Raw genomic sequence first — 14729 nt, 5'->3', positions numbered from 1 at the left:
CTTTGACAGAGTAAAACCCGCAGCCTTAGGGCAGCTCTCTCTCTGTATGTGTGTGTGTGTGTGTATGTGTGAGGACCACACTGTGCTATCTCTCTGCCAGGTGGACCTCTTCTTCCTCCTGGTGTCATACGGGGAGGGGCCTGGGTGTATGCAGGCTAAAACTAGCTCCTCTTATTTCCCTGGCAAATGTTGTCACCACAACCAGTCACATTTCTCTCCTCCTCCTCCTCCTCCTCCTCTTCCTCCACCTCTTTCTCTTCCACTCCTCTGCTCTCCTCTCCTCCTTCCTCCATCCCTCACTCCCTGCCTGCCCGTCAGAAGTCCCACACATCCCAAGAGGATAAGATGCCATGGAGGCCACAGGAAGAACAGCGCTCTATGTCTACTCCGTCCTGTTCATCTTAACAGGTGAGCGTCGCATGTGAAGGTGTTGCGGTGGGATGTTGTGCTTGAGTTGTCAGTGCTGTGTTGGTGCAGCTATAGTAGTCACTGCGGTTGCTGTGTTTGCTTGGTTGGCAGGGTAAAAAGAAGGGGTGAGATGAGGAGGAAGTTTTTCTTTTTTTTTTTGTGGTGTGCAGCAACAAAATGTTCACTGAAAACTTGTGAAATCCTTTGTCTTTAAAGCAGAAACTGGCTTGCAAAATTCAAAAACACAAAAATAGATCATATGGCGCAAGAAGTGAATTAAAAAAAAAGTTAAACTAGCCATTTTTATATTATTACATTTTGGGCAAAAATCTAGTTCTTTACACAGAAGTATGTGAACTTCTCCACAGCCTTTTTCAATGCATATTTGATACTTTGAAGTGTTCCTTAGAGTCTGTCTTGGTTTGTTTTGCATGTCCTTTTCATAGTCATCACCGTGTGACTTTACAGAATTAGCTTTTCTACTATTGTTGGCTGTTAGGTAAAGACAGCATGATAGGGTCAGTGGAAAGAAGAAGTTACCTAGGCCACAGTTCTGTGACTCAGTGATAACAGACACGTACCGGCTTCTCTCACATGACCAGATAAATCTAACAGAAAAGTCCCTCAAACATGGACTCTCCCCTGCTATGATGTTTGTATCATCAACCTTCCATGAGGAGCACTATTTGTCTTATCTGAAGAAGGACAGAAGATGGTGGCGTTCGGACACGCACCGGGTGACTTTGTTTAGTGTCCAAACAACTTGGATGTGTGTGAGGGTGATAAGAGGCAGGTGCTTGTGGGTCTCCTCATGTAGTTGCTTGAATGTGTGTGTCTGTGTGCATGAACACCAAACTAAGGTATCCTCTCACCTTAAAGAGCATTGTCTCTCTAATCTCCTCTGTATCACCGCAACAATATCTGTGTTGTTTGGGGACAACAGTGGAGGAGCGGGCTCGGCACACTCCCCCTCATTCTTCCTTTTCACCAGATCTCAGCTGTTGTAAACACAGGCACACTGCTGCTACTGACACACACACACACACACACACACACGCACACACGCACACACACACACACACACACACACACACATAGAAACTGGCCTGCAGGCCTGTAAGAGTGGAACGTGTTGTGTGGGGTGTCAACGCTGCATGTATCACTCCACCATCTTCAGTTTTCTGGAATCATAAGCAAATGAAACAGAAATTATACAGACAGAAGTAAGACAAAGTGATACAAGAGAAACGGGAAGAGATTAAAAGAGATTACATGAGACAAAAAAATTAGAGGTTTTAGCGAGTTTGTTACACAGTAGCACTTCCTCCTCACATGCTGATACTCATCTCAACATGGTGCCAAAACAAAGTCCACTAATTCACCTCAAACTTAAACTTGAAAACTAGTTTGATGTTAAATATTCCTGCCAAATGACACAATCAGGTCATATTATCATGCAATATTAATGTTACTTGCATTAAAGGGCATGAGAAAGATATATGTTTAGCGTTTTGTTTTTTTTTTCAAATTGTTATGCAAAATATTCAAATATATATATATATATATATAGCTCAATAATCAGAAATGTATTCTTGAAAAAACATTTTTTTTTTCTATTTAAGTTGATAACTTCAATATGACTGATAACTTGAGGAGATTACATTTATCACAAAAATCGCAATGGTTTAAAAAAGTACAAACTCATCTGTCAAACACAGTCAACATTCCCTTTTCCATCCAAGTTCCTATAAACAATAATTTCCGATTATTGGTGTAAAATTATGTTAAAGTTCCAATAAAGGGGAACCTGCTGGTGGGAATTTGATAACTTCACAGGCAGTTTGTATAAATCATAATCACATCGCAATAGAAAATTGGTTCCTCCCATTTTCTGAAAAATTGCATCAGGGTTACTAAACCAAAAGGAGTCTTTGTGCAGAATAAATTTTAGAACTCCATTAACGACTGTGGCATTCAGACTCCCCTCTACGACACTAAACTATGTCAGCTTTCCTAATGTAATGACAAAATGTAATGTAATGTATCTAATGTAATAATTTAAATAACTTTATTAATCGAGTCATTTTGTCTAGATGAATTTTTTTGTGAAAAATATAAATAGCTCTTGATAGCATTTCCATCTTAGAAAGTAAGACCCTCATGAATATAGTTGTGTTGTTTTACATTTATCCATGTTTTTACAAATGTTTTGTTTCTCCCTCATTTCTTTATTCCTGGGAACAGTGATTTCTACATATTTGACTTGTGTTACAAATTGAGTGTGCCAGTTGATCATGTAAGGCAATTATTTCACATTTGTCACACCTGTTGCTTTGGAGAATGATTAATGGAGTCAAGCACAGTGAACATGTGTTTTTCATCTTTTAAAAAAGAGTGTTGTATCATCTGCAAATTGACTTATAATGTGTTTCCCATAATATTTATGCCCCCAGTCAAGTCATTCTTAATCATAATAGACAATAATTCAGTCAATACCATAAATAATAAATGAGAGCTGTTGCAACATTGTCTAATGCCCCTCCTGATCACCACAGGAGCTGGCTAAGGTGTGATCCAGTCCCTCAGAGCTTCAAGGAGTGAGTGAGTGAGTGAGTGAGTGAGTGAGTGAGTGAGTGAGTGAGTGAGTGAGTGAGTGAGTGAGAAATTCTTCTTGAGTTATTCCCAGTTGTGTTTTCAGTTTGTTACCAGTGAATAAGCTCTCCTGGCAACAAGCCATAGTTTCAACAGACTGCAAGGTGCAATAAATCAGCAGTTAGTTACTTAAGAGAGCCCAAGTGTTTGTTTTGTGACAAGTCAGGATCAAAGAGACAGGCTTCATCCTTGTTTGACAACAATGTCACTCTGTAGTGAGCTGGGTCAATATTAACTCACTACAGTTTCAGGACTTGGACAATTTCAGGACTAGGATACAGATTATAGAACAGACAGTCAAAACATACCTGAGTTAATCTTTTAAATTGTTACTCTCACTCCATCTGATCAATAGCACAATATTTTTCCAATATCTATATCATGTAATTCATGACATAGATGTAATTCATATAGCAACATATGCATGATAACTTTTAATTTGTAACTAAGTTTCATACATTTCAGACATTCCGGACATTAGGCACCTTGGGTGATTATCCCTAAAATGTCTAAATGAGTCTAAATCATCAAAAGAATATATCCACTTTCTGAAACAAGCTTTATATCAGGAATGATGGGCACTGTATGAAGCCTACCGCATATTGCCACTTGTGCAATAACGATAACTCTCTGTCTTTCCCTCTCTCTCATTTACTTCTCCCACAGTCTCCACCACCACAGAGGTCAGCTCTGATTTCATCCACATCCCTTCGTTAGTCCATCATGGCATTGAAGGGAAGCCCCTGCTCCTGTCTGTGGAGACTCGCTTTCCGCTGGCCGACGCTGAGATCCAGGGAACTTGGTCCCACACCAGGCCGAGTGGCAGCAGGACCACATTGGTTACGTTTACCAAACAGGCCACAATCACTGACATGATGTACCGCAACCACCTCCGCTTCGAAAAACCCAATGTGTCTTTAACAATCAAGAAATTAGGCCAGGACGATGAAGGAGATTATCATCTGAGTCTCAACATAGAGTTTCATAACAAGACAGGACTGGTTATCAAGGAGGAGAGAACTGTGCATGTGACAGTGGACGGTGAGTGTTTAAATGGCCTTCAGATCTGATCTGTCCGGTCACGATGACCTGTTTGATGACATTTATTGGACATAGCCCCAAATTTACCAGCATTTCCTGTTTTTTCCTCAGTCCCTGTGTCCACTCCAGTCATTGAGAAGAACCCATCCTACGCAGTTGTTGAGGACAAGGCAAATGTAACCTTGACTTGCTCTGTTGAGAGAGGAACAAGAGTTGTGTTCCAGTGGCTGAGGGACAACATCTTGCTGGGTCCTAGTGACAGATACCACTTCTCCCGAGGCAAAGCTACACTCCTAATCAGTCCTGTGAGGAAAGAGGACAAGGGAACTTATCGCTGTGTGGCCAGCAACCCAGTTAGCCCAGGTCGACACAGCAGGAGCGTGGAACTCAATGTTTACTGTGAGTAGATATAGCCATCGTATTTCTCCTTCCTCTTCCCCCTCTCCCTCTTTTTCTGTTTTATAATATGGAGAAAGGAGGTTTTATAATATAGGTAAAGGAGATGGATGTTGACAGTTCATAACCAGTAGCTACTTTCATGTGAAAGCTGTGAACACCAGAAGCGATCAAGAATAGCAAAAAGAATTCCATAATGCCCAGATAATATTACAGGGACTGGAATCAGATTTGTTTTACCTCCCTGGTTCCTGCAATCTCTCTCTAAAGTCATGTGACTTTTTTTTTTTTTTTTTTTTACAAGCTGTTGCTAACTTGTGATTAGGCAGGATTAACCTAAGTGAACCAACTTAAAATCAACAATGTAGACAAAAGAAGTCAACTATAGTGTGTGATTGCTTTCAATTGCTTGTTATTTGGCACACATTTTGACCAGGTCTGTTATCATTGGGCATATATATAAGGTCAGAATAGCCCAGCCTTTGAACTTCCGATTATTTTCGTTCACTTTCCCTAAAAAAAATTGTGATGTACAGTGTATGGTATGGTAAGGTATGATTTTTTTGTTTTGTTTTTTTAAATCTAATTTGTCACAGACATTAATAACAATACATAGAGTACATCTGCTTTTGTATTTCCTCTTTTGCACTGGTCTCCTGGAAATACTAGGTTGTATGTAAATTTCTGTGAAATCAGACTACTTACTGACAACTGAAAACACGTGGCTGTTAGGGGATCATATTTGCATGGGCGCAGACTTATCTCACAGAGCTCCTCTGTTCTACCATAAAGCGTGTAGACTTTGATACACTCCTGGTTGTGTGAGTTTTTGGTTGAACCTCAAAGAATCTTTGTATAATATTACCATGAATTCATTTGAATGAGTTTTAATTTTTAACAAAACTGAGGGGACATAAAAGATGTAGTACATTTATCCCTGGGACATGCCTGTAATTTTAATTTTTCACTATCTCTTTTAGTCAGTGTTTTCAAACAGTGGGTGTGTTAATATAGTAATTCAGCAGAGAGAACTGTACTACTAAGTACATTTAGCAGTGTCATCAGTTCTGTTTGCATAGACAAAGCATGTTTGTTTTAACATTCAATAACAGTTAAAATACCTCCCTCAGGTTTATCATGTTCACTTTCTATTCCACACAGTCTTTATTAATGTTAATGTGCAACTGACAATGTCTTATTTGTTTTCTAAATTTCTATTTGCAGTCTTATACTCTAGGCATTCATGTTGAAACTGACTGATGCCAAGAACTAACACTGATCTTGAAAAGATTCACTTGGTATTTATACTGTAGAAATCTAATTCTGCTGTTGAGCACAAAAAGGACAAAAATCTTAATCTGACATTTTAAAGGTAGTATCTTTTCTCATTGGATATCTGGAGGTCAATGTACGATTTTACATCAAGCAGTAAAGTCTTGCACAAATTCAGGTCATGTGAGTGATGAAATACTCAATCACCCTTATAGTGTTAGAATTGTTTTCTCATTTTACATTCATTCATTCATTTGTCATTTTACTTCAGCTAACCTGACATCTCCACTAGAGCTGTTTGGTAGGTTCAGTGCCTTGTTCAAGGGCACCCCAACTGTAATTCAGAGGATTACGTGCTGCTCTTGAACCTGGGAACTTGTAGTCAAAAATTCACTTCACCGACCATAAGCCCATTGCTGTCCCATCATGCATTACAATAAGACAATTCATAGTAAGTAACAATTCTGTATAATAAAGCAGTAGCAAACTGTCATGTTTCCCTGAACCCATTGTTTGCCCCTGCAGATGGCCCCTACAATCTGGAGGTGAACTCAGGCCAGGGCCTGCGGACAGGAGAGGTGTTCACTATCAACCCAGGAGAACTGGCCTTCTTTGAATGCCAGGCTGATTCCAATCCACCCAACAGCTATGTCTGGATCTCCAAGAGCAGCAATTCAACCCATGTCATCACTGAGGGCCCGCGGCTGGAGGTGCTGTCCTACAGATTGGCCCAGGCTGAAGAGTACCTGTGCCGTGCCTTCAACAACGTGACACAGAAGCAGGACGAGGCCCAGTTTACTCTGGTGGTGGCCAGTTTAGGAACAGGTGGGTAGAGGGTGGAACATGGCGAGAAGGAGCAGAGCGTGGGTAGGTTATGGGAATCCTCTGAGATAAACACTCTGTAAACAGTGCGTTGTGCCAAAAGCAGAAGAGGTTGATGAACTATGAGAGATATATCTTGACAATGGCAAACACTGGCCAGTTTTGGGAACACCTGGGTAGATGAAATGCTGCAGATGAGGCAGTACATGCACAACAGGTGAGAAGTGAAACCAGGTTATGGATATAACCTGAAATATTCATGGCTATTATTAAAGTCTGGTTTTATCCCTGTTGCTAGGTTCCAGCACCCGCAGCCTGTATTAAAGTTCAGTGGCTGGGAAAGTAAACAGAGGATGACAGCTGTTGTATTTGTTGACTAAGTTTTATAGCATGTGGAGTTTCTGTGTGACAGACGCGACGTTGATATGTTGTCTTGGTGATACTGAGACAGGCTCAGTGATGGCTACTGCTGATACTGGCTATGATTGAAAATGCTGTTTATTGAGTCAACAGAAGTCATGACAGCATTCATATTTTTTATTGACATCAGAATCACTTATGAGCCTTTCCAAGAAATCCTCTGATCACTAACCTTTTCATAAATCTATAGGAGACTTCAGCCATGTTAGCTACTGTGTGAGGTTGTATTTATGCACATCAGTGCTTTAGGCTAAATGCAAATATCAGGAAGCTACTGTGCTCACATTGATAATGCTAACATGCTGATATTTAGCAGGTAATATTTAACCAGGTTTTAGTTCAATCTGTTAGTATGCTAAGATTTGCTAACTAGCACGATATAAAACAAAGTATTGGACAACTTGCAACACTGACCTGATAATGGCGATAACCTGATATATCATTATAAATAAAAACCTTATAAGGACCTTGAATATCTATTGCAAATTTCACAGCGATCCACACTGCTAGCTCAGCTAACATGAGTGTTAATATCAGTTTATCCTGTGTTTGTTCATAGGGAAGGAAAAGCACACTCAGGAGGGCAGCTCTGTTTCTCCACTGGCAGCCATTACTGTCTGCTCTTTGTTCATCATCGGCTGTATGCTGCTGGTCTTCCTCAGGAGAACCTGCCATCCTAAGAGAGGTAAGATAATGTCCTTTACTGCTGCTCTGTCAGTGGTTTTCTACCAAGTATTACTTGTTACCTCTGATTAACATGCTCCAAGCTTGAAATGTAGATATCTGAATAGCTGCGATCTGAATATCATGGCTGTTAATCTTCTTCTTTTCCTGGTGTAAGATAACACTAACGGCTCGCTGCACCGAGGTCTTATATATTAAAGTTAATCATAGATGTAAATAACTTGCAAATGTTAGTCAAACTGAAGGTAACCAGGGCAAAGTAACTACTGCTTTTGAATAAGTCAAGGTGAATATTGTAATGTTATTCCTGTATTTGTGAATAATGATTTCCCTCTGTTTTTCTCTCTGTTACTGACAGTTCTTATGAGCATTTACAACAGGTAAGAGCCTTGAATATGAAATAAATACAGACACTATTCTCTGTGCCTTTAATCTACATACTGTAGAGGCTTTAATTAACTGCTTTATTTGCCTGTTTTCGGCAGACCACTTTCAGAGCAGAAAAGACCCCATCGTTCAGGTAAACTACTGCTTGTTACAGATGTGATTAAGTATGCTTACATTATATTTACATATACACTTATCATATGTAATGTGAAGTATTATTGTAGCGAATGATGTGGAAAAAGTGCTGTGGTTTTTCGTTAAACTGAAAAACAGAGCTAGGTTTTATGGTGTCATTACATTCATCATGTCACTGTGAAGTTTGACAGAAATGCTGTTACTGTAACTGAACAGTTGGTCTGATATTAAAACTTGTGCATCAGTAGGTCACGAGGATGCAACAGAAGACTTTGGCATCTACGAGTTTGTCTCCATTCCTGGGAAAATGGAATCTGCGCAGGTATTAAACATGTAAACGAACACCAACCTTCATTTTGTCTATGTGTTTGTGTTTTTATGGTTTTGATTTTCCTATGCGACTTCACCTCCAGGTGTCATGCAGATCTCTGGCCCGCCTCGAGTCAGTTCAGGATATGCACACCACCATCTATGATGTGATCAGACATGATCCTGAAACCCCCAGTCACAGTTTGCTGGAGTAACATTCAGCTGGAGAGTTGAGATGTAACTTACAGTCATTTCACTTGAAGACTCTTTGTGTAGCTTTAATTTCTTTAGTCTCTGATATCAAAGCCTGAAACACTGGATTTGGTGGCCCAATTTTTTTGCACAGGGGATGAAGGAGACTAGTGTGAGTATACAACCTGATCGTGCACTGTTATTGTCCAGAGTTTGGGACAGACGTTAAATGTCTTTTGCTGACATTATTGTGATATGAAAATGTGTGTATGAATGGCTTGATTTTTTATGTGCAAGTATAACTGAAGATGGAATTGTTTAGTTTTTTTCCCATTCAAAAATGAAAATCATGTTAAACTAAGCAAGTTAGTAGTAGCTATTTTTACATTATTATGAATATTTTATAAGGTGCTTACAAGCTAAATTCCTGCACCTTGATCACTATTTAAAAAAATATATCTAATATTTTAATTATTGAAGTTTTATTTGCAAGTTCAATAATATCTTTGTAATTTAACATTTTCCCCCAAAGAGAGTCTGGTTTATGAGAAGACAAGTGTTATAATGAATGGATTTTCTTGTATTGAATATATTTAGGTTAAATGTATATATTGTACATGGACTACACTGCAGATTCTTTATACATATTATTCTATATCTATGTTTTGCTGAAATCTATTTATTCCCATAGAAACTCTTAACCCTGTTTCCTCAAATGTAGCATTTTCTTTCTGCTCAACATAGATATAATGAAATGCTGAAATAATTAATAACTCTTAAATTATTGTACAGTTTGTTTTTTACTTTATTAAAGATATAACTGTTTACTATTTTGGTTCATTTTTGAATTTGTGATTGTTGCCTACAATCAGACAAAGACAGTGTATATCATTTTATAATTTCTGCAATTAATATTGGTATTTTTCATTATATTTGTCATTTTCCTCAAATGGCAATAAATGTCAGGGCTTAAAATGAACATACTCTATGTCACAGATCCTAAAAATATTTGATGAAGACAGCAAAGATGTCAGTCGTTTTGTTGCTTCACAGTGAGTCTTTGTCTGATGTCCTGGCTCTGATCTCTTGTCTATGAGTTGTATGAGTTGTACTTGGTCTCCCGCCATTGCTGCAGAGTGTTTGTTTCCCTCAGCCTGGCTGCACTGGTTGTCGTGTACCTGGCGAGATATGGAGACAGGCAGCAACAGACGGATGGTTCAGCATGTGGCAGCGTGCCCTCCACCTGCTCCTGCTGACACCTTGTCACGAAGAGATAAAAACGTGTGTGCTTGTTTGTCTATGTGTGTTTGTGTGTGCGAGAAACAGAGAAGAGGCAGAAGGAGAGGGAAAGCTGGTGATACAGACGAGCATGGAGAGAACCAGACACAAAGATGTTTGGTTAAGAAAATAGAGGTCAAATTTTATCTGCAATTTGCAAAATTTATTAGAGACTGCAGAAGTTAGTTTTTGTTCTTTCCTCTCATTTTGAACAGCGTATAACTAAAAGGCAGGAGTCTGCCTTCTGCTATGATGCAGCTTATTGCCAAAACACTGAGTTGTCCCCAATATGTCACTCTCATGCTGAATGCTTCTATTCAGTCATTAGAAAATACTGTGGCACAAAACTTGTTAATATTCAAACTTTAGTTAAACTAGTATAGTTTGTTTACTGGTGAGTTTTGAAGAGATTTCCAATATGCATCAACATGACAAATTATGACGTTTTTACTTGTTCACTGTTTAAGGATAATAAATTGTCTTGATCTCAGCCATAAAGTGCTGCTTATCATGATGCTCCCCTGCATAACAACAAGCGGTTTATTGAATCTAGCTCTAATTATAGTTTGTGAACTGACCAACTGAGTGCTCTGTGTCTTTGTGGTGGCATCTCCGGGTAGAGGTTGCCATCTGTTCCGTCTCTATGTATGCTTTAAGGGAGAGGTCTTTGCACTGTAGATGACTGCCTAACAAACAACAGTGGTGAGTAAATTCACCTAAGGAGAGTGACCTCACCTTCATTTGACTGGGAAATAGCCTGAGGCATCATTAACCAGGAACTGGAGCTCACAGTGCCTGCTGTCTGCTGCACGCTGCCTGCTATTAACCAAGTGCTGCTCAAAATAACACCTAAGGGAGCAATTACAAAGCACGCTGAATGGGTCCATGTTTCTGCACCGTTTTGGTAATTATTTGGAACAGTTTAGAATGCAGAGCCAGGTCTAATTGCTTGGCAGAGATGGAGCTATATGGCACAGAGTCATGGACGCCCGACATGATGACATGATCACTTTTGCTGGTGAAAGCAAGTATGGTTTGCTGAATGATGCAGCAGCAAGAGAAAGTTAGATAGTGTTGATTCCATATACTGCAAATTCATGATAGAAGAAGTACTCAAATGTAAAAGTAACAATACCACAATGTAAAAATACTCCATCAAAAGAAAAAGTTCTCCATTAAAAATCTTAAAAGTACAAAAGTATTATTAGCAAAATAAGTTAATAAGTATCAAAACTGCACATATGCAGAAAAAAGGCTCCTGTCAGTGTTATATTATTACTTTACATATAGGCCTACATTATATTACATTATACAATATATACACTATACATTATACACTATACATTATATTATTGTAATGTTATTATTGATGCATTAAGTAATCAGTGTTTTAATGCTGTGACTGGTAGAGATGAACAAAATGTGAATCCCTTTTGGAAGGTTTAACCGATAATCATGCTTCATTTTTTAGAAGATCAAATATTTTCAAAATACTTAAGCAGTCTACAGTCATTAACTAAATCAGTTTACTTACACTCCGCCACTGGCTATAAATCTGAAAAATCATATGGAGCTATGTAATTAAATAAATCAAGATACATTAAGTTAACCTCTGAAATCTGCCATATGCCTTTGTGTATTTGACTTGTTAAAAGCAGGAAAAGCACAAGTGTTAATAATGACATTAACAATGCTTCTGTTCTATTCATGTGTCCCAGTAAGTCATGACAATGACAGTGACAGTGCCAATAGCAGGACCTGGAGTGGAACTGAGACATCGTTTATTAGGCCTACTGACACCTGTGCTTTTCCTACTGTGATTAGCTATTTCAAAATGTCGCACCTGATAGAACAGAAAGGTGAAATAACATTTTTCAGCAATAACAACTGCTGTCATATATTCTACTGTGAAGTTACCACCATCCAGTGGTGTATTATAGCACATGTATCAGTGTTAATGCTCCATGCCATATGAATTTATTTTCTAATCTTTTCTTTTTAATTAAGAACGACACATATTTTCATTTAAATGCAAATATTTTCAGAATTTTCACCTGCGAGATTCTCACTGAGTAAAAAAAAAAACAACATAAAAATAAACTACATTTCCCAGGATGCTTTGGAATTTTTCCGGTCCCTGCTATAAGAGTCACGTGACAGTCAACTATGGCTTCCCTCTCGTAGTGATGGAGGCACATCGTTAACAACAAAACAAAACTGTGACTTTAGTCATTTATTTGTCCGCTGACACAAGTTGGATTTAAGATGCAGAAGATCAAGTCTCTCATGGCCCGGCAGGTGAGCAGAGCAGGTCCACACAAGCTGAGCTGCTGGCCGTTTGTCTCTGACAGCTGCATGTAGCTAAGCTAGCATAACAGCTATCTTAGCTAACTGGCTAATTTGACAGCTCGTCGTGTGGCTCATTGAAGCGCAGGTTCAGCCGGAGTAACAGCCGCTATTTGAACGACTACAACACAACTACGACCTATTTCCCTCACATAAAGAAAATACATGTTTATAGGCAATTATACCACGCTCTAGATGTACGAGTTTATCATTAGGCAAGCACAACAGCGGGGCACACCAATGGAAACTGGGTGGTTAGGGAAGTTCTCAGTTTGCAAAGCAGTAATGTTAGACCTCACCACTTGACACAACAGAGCTTATCGCTTTCAGAAATCTGCCAGTCGCTTCCACTTTTTGTTGTATGCAGTAGTGTGCTCATGAATAGCGAGCTATGTGACAGCCGGAACAGTTGATAACTGCAATACACGTTACTGTTACTAGACTTGTTGGGGCTTTTGAAGTGTAACAGTGAGTTTGATTTTGACAGGGCCTGAAAAGCCCCCAGGAGAGCATGGCAGACCTCAGTCCTGTGGAGAACCTGAGGATCCCGAGCAAGGTAAACTTGACTGAAACATGACTGAAACTGTGGCTGTCATTTGCACTGTGGTGTATCTTGCATGATGTGTGCTGCATAGTCTTGACTGGACTTGACTTGACTTAACTCTTTTACACCACAGCTAACGATGTGTCTCAAGTAGATAAACTATTTGAGGTAGATTACTACCAGTGTTATATTTATCTGTTTTCATTGTGTAGCAAGTTCAGAGTAGCTGATTGTTTCCTGTAACAGTTAAACTGTTGTTCCTGCATTCTTCTCAATGCACAATGAAAAAACAGCGCATTCTTAAATGATCGATTATTATGCACTGCACTTTTGTTGTGTATGAAGTAACTATTTTGGCAATTTCATAATACATGTAATTTAAATAAGTCCAATAAAATCCAACCAAACTTAAAGGCAGTTACATCGCTAGGTTTGTCACAACATAGCTTTCGGATGGTTTTAGAATTAAACCAGACGGGTTGTATAAATTATGTGTCAGGGCTTTGTCCTGCATGCATTGTATTACATTTTGAACTACTTCCTGCAAAATGCATTAGTTCCATCACACCTACAGGATTTCCTAGGCAGCAGTGTCTAGTGAATGAAGGCTCCCATTTATATCACTTAAGACCACACTTCACATCAGTCTAACACCAACAGTGTGAAAAATAGGCTGCTGTAACACCACTTCAGCATTTTGGCATGGATGCGTTTGGAAATGTGATCAGTCATGCTTAGTCACTGGAAGAATTTGTCATTATCCACTTGTACAAATTCAATTTGTCAAGAGCAGGCAGGGCTAAGCAGCAGAGTGGGTCTATATAATTTATAGTCACTTACTTGCTTACACCTCATTGTACTGCCGGTTGCTGGCTTTGCTTTGACTTTGCTTCTGCTTCATAGTGATGACCTTCTATTAATGTAATTAAAGTAGAATTTGGAAGATGACCAATTGTATTTATTCATATGGCAGGGTGATATCATCCTGGTTGATTCAATCAGATGTTTAATTTCTCAATTTCAAAAGACCTCTCTTTTTTTTTTTTTGCTTGACGTTGTTTTGATTGTCACCCTAGTTTGGCCTGAACATTTATATGTGAGTGAAATTTTCTTCATGGCATGTTTTGCTAATTTACCATTTGAATAGTCTGTATTTTGGTCTGACCAGGTTTGAAAATACTGCAAAAGATAAGACTGAAAAGGATGTGTGTTTCTGTCACTTCATCGATAGGAGTTGCGAAAGATGAAGCTGAGAGAATTTTGAAAAATATCTTTTGATCTGTTGTTGTTCAACAGTCCCGTTGTCATGGGAAAAGAAAAAGACAGCGGTGTGTGATAAACACAATGCTGTCTCTTTTGGAAAGCTCAAACATAACATTGTTTTTTTTCTGTTTGAGCTCTGTGTTATTCTCACAATGAACATACAGCCTCATGAGAAATAACAATGATAATACATAATAACCTAATAATTTGAGGTGATTGTATCATATTGGTGTAATGCATTGTAGACAATATTGCATTGCCGTAGCTAGACCTGTTGTTGCAGAATACCACTCAAAGACATAGATGAAGCTCAGATAAGATAAGCAGTCATTTACACTCCAAGTGTAATTAGAGCCTGAATGAAAGCAAATGGGAGTGCCTTAGGAAAGATTTTTTTCTTTTCATAGAATGCATGTCTCCCCCTGGCTTTGGGATTGGTATCGGTTGATGTGGCCAAACTGGATATGCAGTAATCAAACACCCTTTTATGTTTTAGGCCTGAAATATTCACCTTTGTTCATTCTGGAGTCAAGGTCCACAAGAATGAATGTGCATCTTATCATGTCTGCTTTGTTTAGCT

The 14729-nt window shown here is 38.9% G+C and overlaps 2 protein-coding genes across 4 annotated transcripts in view; both read left to right on the top strand.

Moving 5' to 3' along the window:
• Positions 1 to 278: 278 nt before the first annotated feature.
• hepacam2 (HEPACAM family member 2) lies at positions 279 to 9474 on the top strand. Its single transcript, XM_022747370.1, has 9 exons — positions 279 to 408; positions 3727 to 4101; positions 4213 to 4500; positions 6295 to 6594; positions 7571 to 7696; positions 8054 to 8075; positions 8181 to 8215; positions 8466 to 8539; positions 8631 to 9474. Exons 1-9 carry the CDS (start codon positions 351 to 353, stop codon positions 8739 to 8741), a joined length of 1389 nt encoding a protein of 462 aa, XP_022603091.1. The 5' UTR covers positions 279 to 350; the 3' UTR covers positions 8742 to 9474.
• A 2682-nt stretch (positions 9475 to 12156) lies between these two features.
• The window catches only part of vps50 (VPS50, EARP/GARPII complex subunit), a 95465-nt gene continuing 92892 nt past the window's right edge, over positions 12157 to 14729 (top strand). For all 3 annotated transcript variants that reach the window (XM_022747493.1, XM_022747492.1, XM_022747494.1), the window contains exons 1-2: positions 12157 to 12294; positions 12830 to 12898. In XM_022747493.1, the coding sequence (XP_022603214.1) occupies positions 12262 to 12294; positions 12830 to 12898 (102 nt within the window). In that variant the 5' untranslated portion in view covers positions 12157 to 12261. The remainder of the gene's footprint in view (positions 12295 to 12829; positions 12899 to 14729) is intronic.

This window comes from Seriola dumerili, unplaced genomic scaffold, assembly GCF_002260705.1.
Source record: "Seriola dumerili isolate Sdu_G_001 unplaced genomic scaffold, Sdu_1.0 BDQW01000110.1, whole genome shotgun sequence".
Taxonomy (NCBI): domain Eukaryota; kingdom Metazoa; phylum Chordata; class Actinopteri; order Carangiformes; family Carangidae; genus Seriola; species Seriola dumerili.
Note: the sequence above shows the minus strand (reverse complement) of the source record. Positions and strands in the feature narration are given on the sequence as shown.